Below are 21,854 nucleotides of genomic sequence, written 5' to 3'. Positions count from 1 at the left end.
CCCTTTTTTTAAAAGAATCATTTAGTTTAATTTGCTTAACAGGTCAGTTTAATTGAGAAATTAACCCCCAAATAAAAAAAAAAACACCTCAATAAAAGCCAAATAAGTACTAAATTTGAGATTGTAGGTAACATAAATGCAAGTAATCATTTTTTTAATGAGAATTGCAAGGTAGGCTAACTACAACTACTGCAATGATATGAAAGAGTAAAATAGTGGGTAGAGTAGAAATTGTAATTGTGAATAGAGGATGAGTTTTTCAAAAGTTTTTCAAAAGTATATATTGAGTAGTATAAAAAATTATGAAAGTTCATGCAAGAATTTTATGACCCCTAAGTGACAAATACAACTGCTGTTTTTATGAAAGCTTCCTGTCTATACATACGTTTTTAATGCTTAAATGTATTTGCCCAATTGATAAACTGGTAGCTTCTCAGCTGTATTGTGAACTTCATTCACACTGATTCTTTTCAGCAATAGTGAAGATTGGAAGTAGAGGACAGTCTTTTGTCATATACTATGCTTAGAAGTGTTTTGGAAGCAAACAGGATTTCATCAAGGAGTAGAGAGATTACTTAAAGTGTTCATTTGGCATGAATACAGACTTCTGATGTCTGAAAATCAAATAAAAGAAAAATTGGACAGATTTCAAAGGAATTGTCACCTTTCATTTGTCTTGTATTAAAGGTCAAATTATATAATCAAAAGGTTTACCTCTGAGCTCAGTATTACGCCTCCATGAATGGGTATTCTTATAACTACTCCCTAAGTCGAATCATTTCTTTGATAGTCAGCATGTGTTCTATCCTCAAAAGCATGCTTTTTTTTTTGTTTGTTAAAAATATTCATAGAGCAGTTTTCTACCTCACATCCTCATAGATATTACTTGAAAAAATATTTATATTAATTATGCCATATTTTCTATATGATATTTAAATTGTAGATTTACAGATTAGTTTTTATTTTTTAAGTACACTTTTATGAAATCTCACTTTATGAAAATACACCACTTTTATGAAATCTCACTTTATCTATATGAAAGCATATAGATTAACTGATATTTTTATACTTCATTGCCTTGTTCTAGACTAGATGTGATTGTTTAGTTTGTTTAACAACCCGATTTGGATAAGAAATTCTGATTCCATAGATTATATTTTTCATATTTCAACTCCAAAGAGGTAATATAAAAACGTTAGCAGTAAACTCAATCTTCCAAATTAATTTTTATGGATAGTCATTAAATTGCTTATTGCTCATTAATAAGATCAATATGGACTTAAGAATCTCTTTAAATGTCAGAGTAGTAATTTTTATATTACTATCAGTATTGGAAAAGCAAAAAAGTAGAAGTCCTGATCATGAAAGGAGAAAAATTATCTTGAAAATCTGCCAGTGCTAGGACAGGGAATTTTAATCATTAACTTCTGTTCACTAGGGATACTGGTGTTAAAAAGCTGCCACATCTAATTAGTATTTATGTCAAATGTAAGGAATACACAATAGGCTTTCGCAGTTGGCAGTCACAATTCAAGTGGGAGAGGTAAAGCAATCCAGTAGTTACAATCAATCAAAACAATGTAATGTATTACTCAGATATCTCACAAGTCATTTAACTCAGGATATTCTACTAGAAGATGTTAAGGCCAGAGACAAGAAAACAGCAAAGTAGTCTTACTCCATGACACTCCATGACAACCACAGAATTTGAAATCATTAAAATTTGCACATTGCAGACTGTACTAACCTACTTTTCAGCTAAACTAAATCATACTGCCTCATGTACAAAAATAATATCAAAGATGTTATTAGGTCTTACTATAAAGGAAAACGAAACAACCTGTTCTCATGATGGATCTTAAACAAATTTAAATTTAAATACATTAAAGCAGTAGAGCAGTTTGCTTTGCATTTCAGTTACATCTTCAGGAATTTAATCAATTTTAAAGTCTGCATTTGTAGATGAAGATGGAGGTGAGATAAAACTGATTCAGAAAGAAGAGGCTGTAGACCTTGGATGTCAAACAAGTATATAAGCACTTATGAGGACACAAGCATAGCAAAAAGCCATGTCAAGTATTAAAGCTGTAATATAAGGAATTGTATATTCACTTAGATTCAAAGAAGAATCGAATGCCATATCTGACTAAACCAAAAACTATAAAATGTCAAATTCACAGTTTTTCTGCTAGACTAATAGATATAACTATTTACTGATGATACAATAGATTTATGAGAGATAAATAATTGTTCAGGGTTACAACAATGGCAGATACCAAGTACTATCTGAGCTACCAAATATCACAAAATCTAAAGATTGTCTGATCATCATATCATCATGCAACATTAGTTATGGGAAAATGAAGAGCAAAGCCGATATCAGATATCTTTCCTCAAAATACACTATAAAAATGAAAAATATAAAGCTTACAAATCTTCAATTCTTTGCCTTTGAGACATTTTTATAAAGTTAGGAAAAAAAGATTATTCTGTACATCTGTGTGAAAATACATCATATTTTACACCTGTGTGAAAATACATCATAGACTCCTGCTTTAGATATTTTAATATTAGCCAAAGGTTATCTATTAGGAATATTTATATCCTTGACTACAGAAAGCAGTTGCTCTCTATCATATGTCTTAGAGACCTATATTCATGAATGTGATCAGTACAAATATAGAGCTCTTTAAAAGAGCTACTAATTACATCTGTGTATTTTACTTTTTCTTTTAATAAATAATTAAAATAATTAAAATCAAACATCTAAATTTCAAATAAATTCAAATAAAATCAGATAAGTATAAATATCACTATAGAAAATTTGATACATACAGTTAAATGTATTAAAACTTCACTAATAGATAGATGTCAAAACACAGGTATTAACAGAATGCCCTGTGCTTATGAGAGTTATTTCTTATGGGTTCTTGCAGGGATTGATTCTTGTCCCTGTAGTGTCACTACTAGTCTGGAAGAAAGTATAAAATGATTACTAATGAAATGTGCAGATGACTCAGGGCTGGATGAGTAAAAAATGAACAGGTCACCGATAGATATCTATAGCTAGGTAAAAGAAAGGCAGGAGTAATACTCATACATCTAAATGTAAGGAATATGAGAATGGACTACAGTTAATAATTGGATATGAGTATATTCTGGAAAGCAGGAGACCTGATAAGCAATTAGGAAAAAAGTGAAACACGGTTATGAACTCTCATTGGAATGTTTCAAGAAAACGTTTCTGCCCAGGCAGAATATCTGAGTACTGTATAACAGATATTAAGGTTTCAAATGGAATTAGTAAGACATTTAGCACCAGTTCTGACATTCACAAAATTTGAACACCTGAGCAAAGCACTGGAAAGAAATGAAAGACAGACTCAAACTCCAGAAAACAGGACTTTACTGCAAAAAAAAAAATAAATAAATAAATAAATAAATAAATAAAATAAAAGGCAGATTTACATTTTACAATAAATACATAAATAAATATTATTGAGAGGTGATACATCTCCATTTTATAATTTTCTGTCAAAGGAGAATTTGTGTAAAAATAATAATAGTAATAACAATAATAATAATAATAAGGAAAAGGAGGAAAAGGAAAATTAAAAATAAATTTTGGTGGAAAGTTGGACTTGTTTTAATGACATATCTTTTACTTTTTTTAATGAGTGGAATAAATGAAACAAAAGTTGTCAAGAGATTTTCTATAGCTTGTAAATTTTCATATAAAAATAGACTTCATGTTATAGTCCAATTTATTGGATGAAAGTTTATGTCTTACAATACATCTAGTACCAGCACACTTCCAATAGCAGCTTAGACACACACTGGCATTTATCTCTCTGTGCTCTGATCCTATGAACAGTCATTCTACTTTGAAATATTAAGATAAGTATTAGTAGATAAAAATTTATTAAAACTACTGGAAAGTGAATTATTTTTGGATATCTAAAAATCATATGTATTTTGACAACAGATGCACTTCTGGAAAGCTTTTAATTTGTGCTGAAATTAAAATTACTATTTCAAAATTATGGTGAAGAAATTACACTTAATGAGTGAGAAACACTCTCGTTTCTATAAAAGTAAGAATATGCAATTAGAAAAAAAAATCAGTAATACCTCACCCACCATTGTGAATTTGTCAACAATGGAAAAATAAATTGCTTTAAATGTTTCTTTTGATCTAGATCAAATGATTACTAAATTGCATTTCTATTTGATTAAAAATGTCAAGGTAATAATCAAGTAATAACTTTGTTGCAAATAAATGTAAAAAGTATCCTACTATCCATGAAGGTAATAGCATAGTGCTAGACTAGCAAATGAAAGCAATATATTTTGACAACTAAAATCTTCTTAATAATTGGACCACTTCATTTGAATCAAACACTTTTTGTCCTCTCTCTCAGTTCAACTGAACTCAACTACTTCACCAAGGATCCAAAGATTTTAGTCAATAATAAGCAAACTGAAATTACTAATCAACTGAGATAACTCTAAAATTAGAATAATTTATTTGCCATTTGGAAGAGAATAAATATCCATGACTAAGTCAACAGCACTAGTTCTTTCATGACACAGTAATTGCTAAGTAATTGAAACATATATTACAAACTGTTTGTTACTGTTGTTATTTGTGTACCCTGTTTTATTAACTTCCTTGTACAACTGTGTTTCTGGAAATTAAAATAAATTGCTTACCAAGATGGTGGTAACAATTAATGAGCGATTGGACAGGGAATCTGTGATGTTTGCTGGTTTTCCTTTCTGATTCTCTGTCATGTTAAGGCCACTGGCTGGATCCCAAGTTCCAATCTATAAAACAGTATATTGCTATGTTAGTTATTCATTAGTTATATTTTAAGATCTAAGAGAGAATACTAGAAAGAAAAAGTTAAGATTGCTAGCACTTACAATTCACGCCTGGTCCATTATATTTAAAGTCTGCTTCTTCAAAATATGATTCACTATATTTCAAAGTGTGAAGTGTGACATTCATAGAAAAGGATGCAATGAATATCTAAAGTCACTATGAATACTTAGGGTTTTTTCTTCCATTTAAATTTTCACTCATTTATATAAACCACCTTTGATGATAATATAATAGTTGGATGGAAATTCATTTGTAGAGCACAAAGCATCTTCTCTACAGAAGGATTTATTCTTTCATTCATCAGAAAGAGCAGAAGGGCAAAAAGATATTTTGGAGAAAATAAGGGTGAAATTAGATTAATTGTAATAACTTAATTGATTTCCTAATAAATAGTCATTACATACATCTTTTGACATTTTGTACCTTTTATTTCTTATTCCAGTAAAGTCAATAGGATTTTTATGTAAGTAAGAAAGTCCTGGGTTACGCTTCAAGGTTGAGGCCAAGGACAGTGTAACATACACTGTAATGGGTCTTATTATTACATCATTCAACTTTAATTTCATTATTACGAAACTAAAATTGGCAGGCAATAAGCACAACAATCTATCTTAGACATCAGAATTTTGTGGCGAAAGAAGAAAAAACTCATGATCTTTGTTTTTGCATTTAGAAACAAATGTAGATTAAAAATAATTTCAAATTGCAACCAACATCCTTGCTATAAGGTGAAGATTATTCAAGTCTGAATCAGCACAGTAATTGCATAATTACGAGAGACAGCGTGTTTAATTAATGACTTTTTTTTACTAGGCTATGCATTTATATTTATATAAGAGCACACAGGTTTTTTATTAACATCTAAACCTTTCAGAGCGATTTCAGAGGAACAGTTTCTGTGCTTTTAAGAAGTGACTTGTCACTACATAATTTCCAAGTCATCTCAGGATGCAACTCAGTATGAGTTGAAATTAAAGAGTAATATCTCTAAAACTGAGGAAAGCGGAAAGCACGTGATGGGAGTTGAGGTGGCAGGGGAAGAAATGGCAGAAGAGGTAGAGGAGAAGAGATAAAGACAGAGAAAGATAGGATTTACAGAGAGAGAGGGAACGAATGTTTATAAAAAAAAAAAAGAGAAAGGCAATGGAAAGAGATTCAGCACAATTTGAAGATCATCTGATTTTGAAAAAAAAAAAAAAAAAAAAAAAGTGCTGTTTTAAATGAAAGGACTGGCTAAAAAGTATTCTTGGTAACTCAGAAATGTCCTGTTGTAGGGTTGGAGGATTACTCCTGGATTCAGGAAAAGTAGGCTTTACATTCTTTCAGAATAAACACTTTAAAAAAAATACATTTTTGCTTCACCATTGATATTTGTTTTTCAGGAAAATGATCTATAAGACCCAAACATTAACTAATCACTTCAGTCTATATAGAACTTAATATTGCTTTCCTTAATTTCACATCATTATACTCTAGCTCATATATCTCTTTGAATCTCTACAATGTTCACCGATATTCTTTGCTATCACTTTCCTAACTTGATTTTTTTCTGATACATATAACTTAATTCTTACTGCTCCTTCCAAGCTTGTTGCCACATCTAATTGAAAAATTAATATCACCACATCACTGTAAAGCCAAAATGAAACATAAAAGGAGTAGTAATAACTTCTTTTTCTGTGAGCTTCTATGTACGCAGGTCAAGCTCACAATCTCATGCTGATTGTGTGTTTTTTTTTTAATAATAACCTTTATAATTATTTATCCTGTTGCCTCTTATGCATCTTTCATTAATAATGTTTCCCAAGTTTCTTTTTTTTCTATTATGTATTTTATAGCACCACATTTTCAGTTCAGTTCTACTTCCTTCCTGTGTATTTTATCTCCTTAGACCCTGTTGATTTATTCTTATATTTTCTGCAGGGTTCATATCTTGTAATATATTGTCAGCTGAGAATTAAATTAATATGTTTTTGTGTTTCTACTTGCATATCAATATTGATAGCAAAATAATGTAGATGTAACACAGATCCAGATGGTAGACATCATTCCTTTAGACCAGTGAATATCCATTATACAGTATTTTATACCAGTGTTCTCTCAGACAATTTCCAGTCAATACAGAACAGTTAATCAAACCAACTCTCTTTTTTTTATAAGATTGCAAAGCAGTATCAAATAATTCAAATATATTACAATGATTTCATTTCTTTGATTAATTTATTTTGCATTCCTGTCAAAAATGAAAATAAGTCAAAATTTTTGTTTTCCAGAAAACGCATGCTGAGTGATGATGGTTCTCATATGTCATCCAGTTTCCTTACCCATCCTGGATTCCTTTCCCCACTTTATTCAGTTTTCCTCTTTTGTCTTTTATTTACATTCAGACTCTTTAGCCACTCCTGACTCATGTAGCTACTCCTATGTCATATATTCTTCCAATTTTGGTTCCAAGAAGGAAGACAGATTGTGTTGCATCTGTTCTAGTCATATACAAATCATACAGGGCTTTATAATCTCTCTTTTTTTTTTCTTTTTCTTTCATGGAATGCTCAAAGGAAAACTATTGACTATCAGTCTGCTGTTGAATATTTCTAAAAATATTTTAGACGTTCAATCACGGATTTGCTACCTTAATTTTTGGAAATATTACCCACTTTCATGTTCCAAACCAAATTCACAGCTAAAATTCACAGCTATTAATTAATTCACAGCTATTGAGAGAAATAATATTCTAAAGTGGGAACTGGTGAAGTAGATTTTGGAAAAATCTGTTGTTTTCATTAACTTCTCTATTTAATTATATCTAGGGGGAAAAAAAAAAAAAAAAAAAGCAATCCCTTCAGCATGGTGACTTCCCTAAGTTTCTCCTTCCATAGGTAGGGCAGGATGGTAGAATAATCTGGCCTCAAGTCATCATGGAGTCATATAGGTAGGTCGAAGTTATGTACGTGGTCCCAGAGACTTTATTTCACATAGTCAATACTGGACTACACAAAAAAGAACTCTTCTCACTTTTTTGAATCACAATGTATCTCTGTAGAAGAATATCTGACATCAGAAAGTAAATGAACCCAGTCGTCTCCTTACATTTTAGTGCCAGTTACTAATAAGAACTCTGTATTCCAAGAAGAAAACTACAGTCCTGTTTTAGAACACAGAAAATCACATAAAAACACCTATTTTGTTTCAATGTGTTCTGTATCATGTGACTTTCCCTGAGTTGCAAAGGAAAGAAAAAAAAAAAAAAAAAAAAAACACACACATACTCACAGGTTCACACATAATGATAGATTATTGGATTGGAATTGCCATTAAATTTAAACTTAACATAAAGCAACGACAAAGTATTTTAAAGCTTGTCTCCAGGATTTTTTTTTTTTGAACTATATTATATCTATGATCTACATCGCTAGTATGAAATCCTATTTGTACCATCTGCAATCGCTTCTAAACAGTTCTCCCAAAGTAACTTTAAGAAGCAAGCACCTATAAAAAGTTCAAGTTGTTCTCAGCATTCATCTAATTTGTGTCTTTCAAGTCTGTTTTCTGTTTCAAGACAAATTTTCTGAATCCAAATATTCCTAATTTTCTGGTTCCCAATATTCAAGTATGAGTGTCTAGGAACCTAGCATGGCACTTCCATTTCAGCTGAGGAAAACTTGATTCATGAAGTGGAATGACGCTGACAGGTACATGTAGATCATTTAACACTCTGAAATGTGGCTGATGTAGATGGTATTTATCCCTTTAGGATGGCTTTCCCTGAAGACGGTCACATACTTTGAAGAATTCTATACAAAAGGTTCATAGGCTAAGAACTTCCTTTGAAACCCCTTAGTAGTAATGTATATCCATATTTTCCAAAGGAAAACCAGAACCAATGAGCCACCTGACATGTAACTATAGATGCTGTGTCTCATATATTTCTGATAAGTAATGTTACTACTTATTTTTTTTTGAATTTGCTTCATAAAAATGATATTTGTAATAAGCTGTTGGACACACAAATTAAGAGCAAGTGGAAAACTCAGTTGTCTTTACTTTTAATGGTAAGCAGACCCTAGTTTGCAAGGTATTGCTAGGATAAACTTATCACACAAACACATAGATTGTCAGAACTAATATTTCAATTCAATCTCTTCTTTTRGAAAAAAAAAAAAACAAGAAAAAAATATATATTTTGTATCAAGATTATGCCTAAAACATGATCTTCATGAAAGCACAAATTTATTCTCAGTATACTATTTGATTTTTGCTGATTTGATTTTTTATCCAAGAAGAAGCATTTTGTATTTTATTTTATTTTGTGTGTTTTTAATGTTTCACATCACTCTTCAGATAGACATCCTACATACCTTTTCCAGACCTTCTTCTTTGAGGCTAATGACGTCTAAATCAAAATCTGTCCTTAAGCCATTAGTTTTGTTGAAAGTTATCCTGCCTGTTAGGCCTTCCCAATGGGCCTATGGAGAAGGAAAAAAAAAAATCCAGAAACAAATATCACTCTCTTTACTCTCCAACAAAAGAACAAAATTTAATTCTGCCAAAATGGGAATATTAATTATATATTATGTCTAAATATTTCTTTCTTCCTCCCCCTCATCTCTAATCCCATTCTCAGAAATTGCACTTTATTGGAATTTCATTTTTATGGTAAGACATTTCATGTAAATGTGGACTAACTTTTGGAAGTTGCTGAGTCCCCTGAAAAAATACTGAGCCATCAAACATTGAGGTCACTGAGCCAGGCTTCCAGAGCTGATTCCATAAAAAAATATCCCCTTAACACATATCTATATGTATCATATGTACTACATATGTACATATGTAGTAAAGACACATATAAATTTTACCTATCTGTTCAAAGAACTACCCTCCTATTAATTATCTGCAGTACAACAGACTTGAGTATTATATGGTTCTGATCCGCTGTACCTTGAATCACTTAACCAATAAACTAGCTTTACTTTTTAGACTAAATTATAAGCTAAAAATATAAGACCAGGATATCTATGAAAGACAGTATCTAAACAATACACAAAGAGATTAATGTGATATATATTCTACTATAGAAAACAAATTAAAATTAAAGAACAAGCCACCTCCTGAAAAAATAGCTGAATTAGAGCAGAGTGGGAAGAAAAAAAAAAAAAAAAAGTAGTGGGGAAAAGGGAAAGTGAGAAGATAGAATATATTGTCTTTGGGACATACCTCCTTAATAAGACTCATAAAGCGGGTCCCAAAGCGCCAGGGCTTGTGCCGATTACACTGTAGTGAGCTGACAGTCATCTGTGGGAACTGCTGGACAGCCACTGACACCACATGAACTGCATCATACATTAGAGCTGCATCCGTCTGAAACCAGAACGACATCAGTGCCATGAACAGAAATGAAAGCATATGACAGACCAGCACTGAGAGGAAGGAAAAAAAATGTAGCACTGATCATCACATTGTAGGGAGGAAAGGATATGACTGCTTGTGCAGAACTGTCAAAAACAACCTTATCATCAAGCTCTACAACAGAAATGTCAGGACAATCACCCTCAGCTTTTCTCTTTTTTCTCTTTTTAATCCTGAAATTAGATCCCAATTACCAGCTTTTCAAGATCTACACTACACTAGTATCTCTGATGACTTGTTTATTCAAAAAAAAAAAAAAAAAGGCAAGTTAGGGGGTTTATAAATCTCTTTATGCACATTTGAGTCAAATTGGTTATTCCCATGAGTGAGGAGGAAACAAAAATAGATCAGTAAGGTAGCCAGACCTTGTCTAGGAAAAAGAATACACAGGATAAAAGACTGATGTTTTTCTCTTTTAGAATTAGAGGCTAGATACATTCCCAAAGGTGCTTAAGTTATTCATTAATCACTGTTTAGGATATTGTTTTAAATCCCCAGGACTGATCTAATCAATATCTTCTACAAACTGGAGGCAAATTAGAGTTGACTACACTCATTTTAATTGTTTTCATGCCTCACCCCAAATAAATGCACCATTTATACCAGGTACATGGTTGTATTAGCAAAGTCCTTTGCTAATATAACATTAGAGAATGTTATATTAGCAGCCTGCTAATGCTTGTTATATATGTTATATAGAAGCCTGCTTCTCTGTACATACTGTCACGCTGCACAAAAAAAAAAAAAAAATCATGCATCTTTCCTTTTCTATTTGACAAACAGGGGCAAGCCTTGGAACTAAAAGCAAGAGAGGACCTTGGACTCATCTGGTAGAAATTAACTCTATGCCATCTGCTCAGCATACCTTAGAGAAAAAGGACCTATTTCTCCTTCTCATTCACATAATTAGTGAGCTGTGAAATTAGTTCTTTAATGGATAGGAAACCTGGAGATTATTGCACTTGTCACTATACAATACAACACAATACAAAATGAGCTTATATAGTGCCTTTTATGCAAATGTATCCCAAGGCACTTTACAATAAAACTAAACATAAAAATGCAAAAGTGCTTTATCATTATAGGCCATAAGCTACTGTTAAAGGTAAAATATATGTTTACATTTAATTGGATCACCCAAGGAGAGATTTCAAAATTCAAGTGGAAATATATCCTAGTTTTAAAATAGCCACTACAATGGATTTTGATGGTCTCACATGCCAGGCAACTTATCCAGAGATTCCAAATCAGCCAGAAAATCTTCTCCTGCCAAATTGTTTGTTATCTTTAAGACATTAAAGTGCTTTTAAGGCACACTGGTATCTGATGAGGAGGCACTGAAACTCTCAGAAGTTCAAATGACATGCTGAGTAAGCATCATACAAAGCTTAATTTTCAAGTGGCAGTACTTCACAGAAGCTGGAGTCCAAACAACAGTTTCTTAAAGAAACTATAAAATAAATATATTAATCTTACACCAGTGAAAGGAAATGAGAATTGCTGGAATACTTTAGCAAAAGCAGACCATGAAGAAGCAACCGGAAATCCAAAAACTGATTATTTAGATAAAAATTTTAGACATATAATTGGTAAGAAGTATCAGCAGAAATCAAATGGAAATTATGACAGATGCAGATCAACATGGTTTTTTATCAAATTCTTTAAGCCACTGAGCTGGAAATCTGTAGGATGACAATATAGTCAACTCAAGTGAAAGCTTTAAAAAAGTCGTTATATGGTTAGAAGTAATTTGAATTCTGATAATATTCTTCATACTTGACTGATGAATATTGCTTCACTGGCAATAACTCTAAATCAGATTGTACTCCACTTAAGCATGCACAGTGTATATTAATCATTGCTTACATCTGTATGTTTTATTTCATTTTTAGCTGCTACAAAATAAATCCATTATTTACATAGGCTCAGATTCCACACGCCTCCTTCTACAGTAAGATTAAATATGTATTTTAATGTTTGAGCTGAAGAAAGATAGAAAAAACACATGCTAAAAATACATTTGTTTAGTGCTTTAATACTTTACTCATCTCTCTGAGTGCAAAAACATTATTTTTATTAAAAACCCTAAAACATTCAAAAAAAAAAAAGGCCAAAAAAGAGGACAGATCTCAGCAGAGGATATAAAGTATGTCTTTGAATTTTCAAGTTGGGCTTCCCATGGCTGGTTCCTTTTCCTTTCATCTAAAAGATAGCAGGAATTGATCACAATTGGCCTAGCTCTACATCTTCATGCATTATACTTTCTGAGCTTTTTAGTCTCTTGCTGCGCTTTGCACAGCTTTCTTTTCTTTTAGTCACATAAGGAATTATGTTTTCCAGTACAGAAAGTGTTACAGGTTTCAGTAAGACTGTTCAGTGTGCAGGGAGAGATTGTCTTTACCTAGATTTTAAAGAATCTTTAATTAAATAATGTTTGGAAGGAAAGAAGAAGCAGTAGGAATTTTGAGAAAAAGAATTTTTCTTGAATTTCAAACTGAATCCTGCTGCACATGTACGCATAACACAAGAAATACAAATAGAAGATACAAATAGAAGAATACCAAAAATTAATTTAAAACTTTACCATTAACTTGTCTAAACTTTTTAAAGGTTATGTTGTATTTCACAGGTATTCCGTGGTACAGTTTTTAACCCTCTTTTTGTGTTTTCATACTCCTGCTTTCTAGAACACTTTATGATGAATTTTTAAATATAGATAAACTAATCTAAAATATTGCTTATCACACTGTGGCATATGCATCTACACATATACACACACACAAATCCCAACAGGAACTACAGAAGTTTTATGTTTAACCAAGGTAGAATTAGATCTGTTTAGATGTCAAAGATGTCAGACAATAGATGTCTTTGGCCACAAGGCTTTCTTTCAATTTAGTACGTGAAAGAGCAAGAAAGATTTTAGTGCTCAGAGATAATAACAACTTTACTATCATTGCTTTTGTGCATTTACAAAATTAGCTGGTAGCAGAGCTCAAGCAGAGAGAGAGTGTGTGTGTGTAAATATATATATATATATATATACACATATATACACACACACACATATATATATATGACTTAATAAAACACAAGTTAAAAAACAGCAACAGGATGAACTTGCCAAACCAAAAAAGCAAGCATATAGGTAGAGAAGTGATCTCTGTTTCAATATATCTTGGCCTTAGAGAAAATACCAGTATTTATGTTGGATACTACAAATTTCTTCTCATACAGTTCTGTATACCTCCTGTTTTACTGTGAGCATTGCCTTTACCTCTTCTAATCATGTTTGTATAATAGCACTAATCACTGATGAGTATTATTTGCTAAGTGCTGTCTAACATATTTCATGTGGACACTCTCATTTCACTGCTGAAGGAGTCTGCTGGAACCAGACTCAGTGTAAAGAAGGTAAAGAGAGATATTTTTTTTTATTACAGAAAGAATCTACTGCTGTTCCCCAGACCTCTGATACAGTCTTTTTCCTTTTCATCCCAAACTCCTCCCAGAGATGTCAAAGGCAAATGATACACTCTAGTGGGAATATGCTATGATTCTTGTCACATACTTGACATGTCTTAGTTGATCAGGATTGTAGGAGAGGATTTGGGTTTTTTGAGAGGTGGGGTGAAGGGCAGTGAGGAGTACTTTTTGAGTTTGTTGTTGTTGTTGTTGTTGTTTTAACAAAGATAGGAGTCCTGGTCTCAAATCAGAATCTTCATAACATAAAGGAACTACTAAACTGCTTCTCTTTAAGTTTTTCTGTTGTTTTTCTAGCATCCAAGTTGTATAATTTTTATGATTTTTAGTGACATCAAGAATGACTGGCAGGCTAGAGAAGAATGAGCTGGGAATGTCAAAACTAAATGAGAAGTTGATGCACTATAGCAAGAGCCCAAGAAGGTTTGCATCTTACGAACTTCCCAAAGTGAGAGGAAGGGCTTACAATCAGACTTCATAGAAAAATGTAAGCTCAGTGGCACAGAGACTTCCTACTTGCTTCACACTTAAAATAGATCAGAGTACATTGATGCCATTTGATATGAATTTGAATAAATTTACTATGTGTTTTTCAAAGTATCTTTCTCTAATTAACTTTTAAATTTTTAAAAAAGTTGTAAATTCAGTATTTACTGACATCAAATTATGAAATGCTTATGCACTTCAATAGCACAAAAGTTTTTGCACGGCATTTCCATTTAGCTGAAGTGACGTACATGAGAATTTGATGTAATAGTCAAACATTTCATTCTTGTTCATGCCTGAGCTCTTCAAAATCCTCTCCAAATTGCAAAAAAAAAGTATTCTATGTTTTTAAATCATCTAATTTTGTTACTTTGTTGGGCATATCAGAAGAATCCATTTCTCAGTAAGAAATACACCTCTCAAGTAGAAAAGTCGTATTTCAGCTTTCATTATAATAAATTGTAGTCTTCTATATAATCTACATTTTTAAAAATATTGAATTGTTACATAGCCATGAACTAGAAGAACTTTTAATTCTTCAATATGGACAATTAAAAACAGCTGGAAAGCAGAAAAACCCACCTTTTCAATTAAATGTTAATTAAATTAATTTGCTTTATCCCTTAATTAAATTTATCACTAATAAAGTTCTACAATGAAACTTGGTCTTGTATTTAAAAGGTGGTTTGAGAAGTCCTTGAAAACACCAAGAAATAAACCAGTGGAATAGACAAGCTTAATAAATTTAAGTTTTGTATGTTATAATTTGATTTAGTGTGGATTCAAGATACAGAAAAGTTCACAGAATCACAGAATATTCAAGGTTGGAAGGGACCTCTGGAGATCATCTAGTACAACCTTCCTGCTCAAGCAGGCACTCCTAGAGCATGTGGCACAGGGCAGCATCCAGGCGGGTTTTGAAGACCTCCAGAGAAGGCGACTCCACAACCTCCCTGGGCAGCCTGTTCCACTGCTCTGTCACCCTCACTATCAAGAAGTTCCTCCTCACCTGGAGACGGAACTTCCTGTGCTTCAGCTTATGGCCATTATGGCCCCTCATCCTATCGCTGGCCACCAGTGAAAACAGCTGGTCCCCTTCCTCCCTGCATTCTCCCTTCCTGAACTTATACATATTAATCATATCCCCTCTGAGCCTTCTATTCCCCAGGCTAAACAGGCCCAGCTCACTCAGCCTCTCCTCATACGAGAGATGTTCCATTCCCTTAATCACCTTAGTTGCTCTTCTCTGGACCCTCTCGAGAGGCTCCACATCCCTCTTATACTGGGGAGCCCAGAACTGCACACAGTACTCCAGGTGCGGCCACACCAGAGCTGAGGAGAGGGCAGAATCACCTCCCTTGACCTGCTGGCAACACTCCTCCTGATGCAGGCCAGGATCCCATTGGCCTTCTTGGCCACGAGGGCACACTGCTCACTCATGGTTAACGTAGTGTCAGCCAGGACTCCCAGGTCCCTCTCCATGGAGCTGCTTTCCAGCAGGTCAACCCCTAATCTGTACTGGTGCCGCAGGTTATTCCTCCCCAGGTGCAGAACCCTGCACTTGTCCTTATTGAACCTCATCAGGTTCCTCTCTTCCCAACTCACCAGCCTGTCCTGGTCCTTCTGGATGGCAGCACAGCCCTCCGGAGTCAGGCACTCCACCCAGCTTGGTGTCATCTGCAAACTTGCTCAGAGTGCACTCCATGCCCTCGTCCAGGTCATAGATGAACAACAGCACCGGGCCCAGTACTGACCCCTGGGGGACACCATTGGCCACAGGCCTCCAACTGGACTCAGCCCCAGTTATCACCACCCTCTGAGCTCTGCCATCCAGCCAGCCCTTGATCCACCGCACCATGCACTCGTCTAGTCCACTCTCCTGGAGCTTCTGTATGAGGATATTATGGGAGACGGTGTCAAAAGCCTTGCTGAAGTCAAGGTAGAYAACATCCACGGCTCTCCCCTCATCCAGCCAGCCTGTCATCCCATTGTAGAAGGCTATGAGGTTCATCAGACATGACTTCCCCTTGCTGAATCCATGCTGGCTGCTCCTCAACACCTTCTTCTCCTTCATATGCCTGGAGATTCTCTCGAGGATGAACTGCTCCATCACCTTTCCAGGGACGGAGGTGAGGCTGACCGGCCTGTAATTGCCCGGCTCCTCCCTCTTGCCCTTTTTGAAGACTGGAGTGATGTTGGCTCTCATCCAGTCCTCGGGCACCTCCCCTGCTCTCCAGGACCTCTCAAAGATGATGGAGAGAGGCTAAGCAATAACCTCCGCCAATTCCCTCAGCACTCTTGGGTGCATCCCATCTGGGCCTATAAATTTTTGAGTGGCCAGTTTGCTTAAGTGATCCCTAACCCAATCCTTCTCAACCTGCGGAAGGTCTTCCTCAAGTTAATTGCAATGTTAGCAGTTTATTAGATCATAAGGTTCTGATATTTACAAATCTGTGATGCACAAGATCTCATAATTGCAATATTTATTCTGGCCATTTGTTTCAGTGTGATATTTTTTTCTTTTTAGAAAGAATTGTATAAGTGACCCACTGAAAGTTGGGGAAAAAAAAGATGTATAGATATTTAAGAAACAATTTGTTCTACGAAAATGAAGCCAAATTAAAAAAAAAAAACCTTGAACCATAATATTTTGATTCCTCAATGAGGTCTGTTTGAAAGCTTTTTAACTCACTAAAAATGCAAGGTATGCCACTCTACATATTTCGTTTCAAGTAACATATTGCAGAACCCCCTGATTAGTAAAATACACTTATCCTATTCTATCTCATGGTTCTTATAGCACCTTTACTTGCACAGAATCTGGTAAAGTACTAATACATTAGGCAAGATAGCTCCTGTTTTTCACGTGTAGTTCATTACTCCCTGTATCACCTTCTTAGAGGATAATCACATTAGCTTTAAAGCATTTTCTTCAAATTTATGAACTCTTTCTGTTATGTTCTTGTTGGAAACAATCACAGTAGATCAAAGGTAAAACAATGCTTGGAGCATGACATGACATAGTTTGTAATGGGCCTAATTCCCTTTTGAATATATTATACTATAGTCACCCACTATTACTCAAGATATCTTTCTGTCTCTAAAAGGTCAAATTTTGCCCTTTGTAAAAAAGCCCCACTCCTTTCACGTGGCCAAACTGTTCAATGGTTTTGCCTAGTTTATGATGTCCATTGCTGTATTTTGATGACCTCTATGCATCAATTAAAATAAGGCTTAAAGTGTTTGCAAATTTGGCTTTATTCACTGAAGAAAATATGGCATAAACTGAATCTGAAAGCTAGCAAATGTATATCTGCATCTGTTCCCTAGGTAACCATGATAAAAAGATACAGGAAAAGGTATTAAAGGAACACTATCCAGTGACTTTTTTCCTTGAAAATGCTTTAATACATTAAAAATATTTCACATGGAGTCCTTAAAGCATCATGCATCGACTTACTTCATCATATGCTAGTGAGTTTGATATTAACTGAAAACACAGTATAGAGTTTCCATTAGCTACACAGGTAGGCATCTCAGATCATAGCATCAAGTTCAGATTGACTATGGTCACCGTTTCAAAATGCTAGCATGACTACTGAGGATGTTGTATTTCTTTTTAGGTAAAAGGAGAAAAGTACGCCAGGCAGGCTATGTGACACTAAGAAATGAATTTTCCATTGTCCTTTGTATATAGTATTTGATTTCTTGCATAATAGTAATACCTTAGAACTGGCCACAAAGTTAGATTTTTTTCCAGATCCCAATGTATTAAGACTATTTCTAGTCACCTTTTATGTGGAAAAGAGGAGACAAGAGTAGAACTAGGAGGATGAGAACAACAATTCTATTTCTTTGGTCTCCCATCCTGAAAAGAAGTAGGTAAACTAGGTATTGGCAGTACAAAGACTAGGCCAGCTTATAATAGGCCTTCCCTCCCCAGTAAAACAGCATTTTATGCAGAATAACTGCTTTGTTTAAGATGCACTGAACAATAAGGATTTAAAATAGCATACTTCCTCATTTCATGCCCTCAACAAAGTCCCAAATCAACTTCCTTAATCTGTTAATAAATAAATTTCCACTGATAATTATATTTTCCTCCAAAGTGTAGTACCTGATAATTTAACACACAATAGAAAATTGTTAATTATAAAACCTTGAATAAAGTACACAAAGTACTTTTTTTTTTTGCTTATTGACCCTTTCTCTAGCATTTCATTTTCTTGCTGTATTAGTTCTATTTTCCATATTATTTTTACTGTGAGCACAGCAAAAAGAAACAGGCCCCACTGAAGGTTTTTTTTTTTTGTATTTTCCTTTGAAAACTAATTTTATCATAGAAGTTAACTGCTTTTCTTCATTATTAACATTGCCTGCTGCTTTCCTTGAAGACTGTCATGTTTGTTCAGAAAATGACAAAGCTGCCTTTAAAAATTACTGAATATGTACTACATATCATAGTGTAAATATCGTAGTGTACAAAGATACATAGTGTACAAAGATAAGCTAATATTTCCTTATAAATGCTTATACTTCCTTTATTATAGAGTTCACTATTGCCTATTCAGAAAACCACAAGGATCGGATTTTTTACCATGCTGGAAAATGTGATTTTAGGTCACAAAACAGGCTAAGACACAACACAAGAACTTATTTTTCTGCTGTTCAGTTTTGTGCGAAGTTGAGTTAGGCATCAATTGTTCTAACATTACCCTACTTGAATCTTGATTTACACATATCCTCAATCAGCTGCCTCCAAAATTACAGAAATTTCAAAACTACACTTAAAAGCAGTTTCCCTCATCCAGGAGGAGAGATGGATGTTGAAGAAAGTCGACTTTCTTTGACTTATTGGGATCTGAGGTTAAGCAAAGAATGGCTAAATCAGTAGATGAAAAAGAAAGCATCTAATTATTGATGCATTGTATAATGCATCAATATGGTATTTTAAACATTATGATTTGGAATGTTTTCCCATTTCAGAAATAATTACAAAACATCATGAATCTATTTATTGTTATTTTGTTTGTGGTCATTACAGTTTATGGTTAATGGACCACATATAATTCCATTTTTACAGCTTATGCTCAGTAAGTGTTTTAAATGAAGTTCCTGAATTTTTACATTATTTGCATGCTGCATAGAAGAGAGAGTTTTCTATAATAAGTAATAATAAGTAATAAAGTAAGTGCAGAGTGATCACATTGAAGAACTTGCATGAGGTTCCATGTACAGCAAAAGAAAGAATAAGTGCAATTTATCACAAGAATGAAACAAAGTCAAAGCTTTGATTCAACAGACACGAGAATAAAAGGTTTTAAGCTTAACCACGTAACAAAATGCAGGTCAAAGCATATAACACCTAAAGAACAGTCAAAAAGAAATATTCATATCCCAAGTATGTTTAATAATATGGACTATTTGGGACTAAATGGATCTGTAATTAGGCATGTAATGTTTTATGTACATATATCACAAGAAAAATTGAAGATCAAAGTAAATACAGATTTGGTTTTGTCTTTAATGGCTTTGGTTTTACTCTTTACTACTCATTCTATAGTATGAAACAGAACCAAACTTCTTTAAAAATATTTCTGCATTACTGTACAGTCATCCAATGTCTTAATAATGTCTCAAATAATATATATGCTTATATACAAAACCGTCCTCCCTCTTTTTTTCATTACATACAGTTATGAATAAACAGCTTAATAAAGCATGGGATTTTACAGTTTTTAATAGGAAGCTTTACTTTTCATATGGTAAACTACATTAAGGGAAAAAGTCCTTTGGAACACCCAGAAAGGTGTGGAATAAGACATTAATGGTAAAAGTTAAATTCTACCATGTGTTCTCTAGCAAGAAAAGATTTTTCTCTAATGGACATGGCCTGAGACATAAGGTATATAATGATAACCCAAGCCACTCTTAGTTAATGCAAGTCTATTGCAAGCCAACACAGCAAAATAGCTGGGCAGAAAGAGAGACCGTTCCAAGTTAACTTAATGTTATTAGATCGGGTATTGATTCTCTTTTCATAAAGATTTGCAAATGTATTTTCTGTTTTGGATTCTGGTTTTTTGTTTTGTTTCATTTTGTTTTGATTTGTCTAGTTTTTTAACTTTAACCAGACTCAGTCTAACTCTATTTTCAGGGCAATTAGATAACTAAAAAGAGCCCAAAAAGCCATCAGCCCAAAAAGATGGAAAATCTAGGTTGGGACAACTATTTCAAAACTTACCACAATAACCTCCTGAGCATGCAGCATATAACCTGAATGAAAACTACACAGGCCTATAGGCAACAGCAATGGAAGATTCCTTCCAGTGACTCATAATAACAAGGATACATGTGTAGCATTTATAAGATCATGGTGTGCACACCTGAACTCTGAATGTCTTCAAATAGTTTGTCACATAAGGCTACAGGAATAAACAAAGTATAATGAGAAATTCTCTAAAATTCTTTTTTGGACAGTTAATAATGTGTTAACTTTTAACTAAGAGATTAATTGGAAAAGATATAATAGAAAAATTGAACTTTGGTGTTCAGGAAGGTAAAGATAATTATGAAAGTCGCTCTGAAACCACTGACTTTTGCTTAATTGTTCCGACTTTGTCCCCAGTAACTGGAATTAACAGGACACTGTTTCTGCTTTCTTGCCAAGGAACTCTTATAACCCTCTTAGCATGATATCAAATACAGCTATGATTCACACTGCAGTGTAAATCTCTTACACTTACACTGCAGTGTAAGTCTCCTGATTCTTCCCAAATGATGAAGAAAAGGATTGTTCATCCAAATGTGTGCTGCACATACGGAGAATAAATATCCCTTTTTGTAAAGCCTAGCTACAGCTCTCCCTTAATCCTTCAGAGAAATGTACATATATTTGCATATATTTGTGCATACACACATATATATTTTATAAATTTTAGGATGCAACATGATCCCAGCTTCTTAATGTATAGAGAATTAAACCTTTAAGTTTAGCAGATACACAAGCCTGGTTCTTAAAATAAATGCATGCTTGTGTGCATGTTTGTGCTTCTGTCTGAATCCATCCAATCTAATTTTAGGTACTAAATGAAGATGGCTAAAATGGGAGATCAGCCATTCTATGTTTCTTCTCTAGTGAGAAAGATGGGTTTTGGCAAACAGTGTTTCAGCTGTCTATTACAGCAGCAGGAAAGAGGTAGTATTTTAGAGGTTAGTCCAGTCCAGCTCTCTCAATTGCATTTCTCACGTGCCAGTATAAAACATCAATGTCGTACAAGTCAGTATGCTCTTTCACAGCAATGTAACTGGCTGGAAAAACAATAAAAAGTATTGCATACTGGTATATTGTACTGTACACTGGTATAAAGTGTGTTAGAAAAGAGATCTTAATGAGAAATGTTTCATCAGCCATCAAAACAAAGACTGAGAACAAATGTTTGAGAGAACAGACACCAGGGAAGAAAGGCAACATAGTGTACCAAAGTATGGATGCCCTGGCAAAAAGTACAGGAAAAACATCACTGCCATAGAAGTAAAGTCTTCCTAAACAAGCCAAAACTGAAATTTAAGGATGTAATTCATTGGCAGAGTT

At 33.8% G+C, this 21,854-nt stretch overlaps 1 protein-coding gene across 1 annotated transcript in view; it reads right to left on the bottom strand.

The window, feature by feature from the left end:
• Nucleotides 1-4,695: 4,695 nt before the first annotated feature.
• The window catches only part of LOC112954205 (glutamate receptor ionotropic, kainate 2-like), a 76,255-nt gene continuing 59,096 nt past the window's right edge, over nt 4,696-21,854 (bottom strand). Inside the window, exons 6-8 of the mRNA XM_026047346.1 lie at nt 10,100-10,243; nt 9,244-9,351; nt 4,696-4,827 (exon numbers count right to left, since the gene is read on the bottom strand). Of these exons, the coding sequence (XP_025903131.1) occupies nt 4,696-4,827; nt 9,244-9,351; nt 10,100-10,243 (384 nt within the window). The remainder of the gene's footprint in view (nt 4,828-9,243; nt 9,352-10,099; nt 10,244-21,854) is intronic.

The sequence above is a fragment of the Nothoprocta perdicaria genome, unplaced genomic scaffold (genome assembly GCF_003342845.1).
Source record: "Nothoprocta perdicaria isolate Ctin4 unplaced genomic scaffold, notPer1 scaffold_493, whole genome shotgun sequence".
Lineage (NCBI taxonomy): Eukaryota > Metazoa > Chordata > Aves > Tinamiformes > Tinamidae > Nothoprocta > Nothoprocta perdicaria.
Note: the sequence above shows the minus strand (reverse complement) of the source record. Positions and strands in the feature narration are given on the sequence as shown.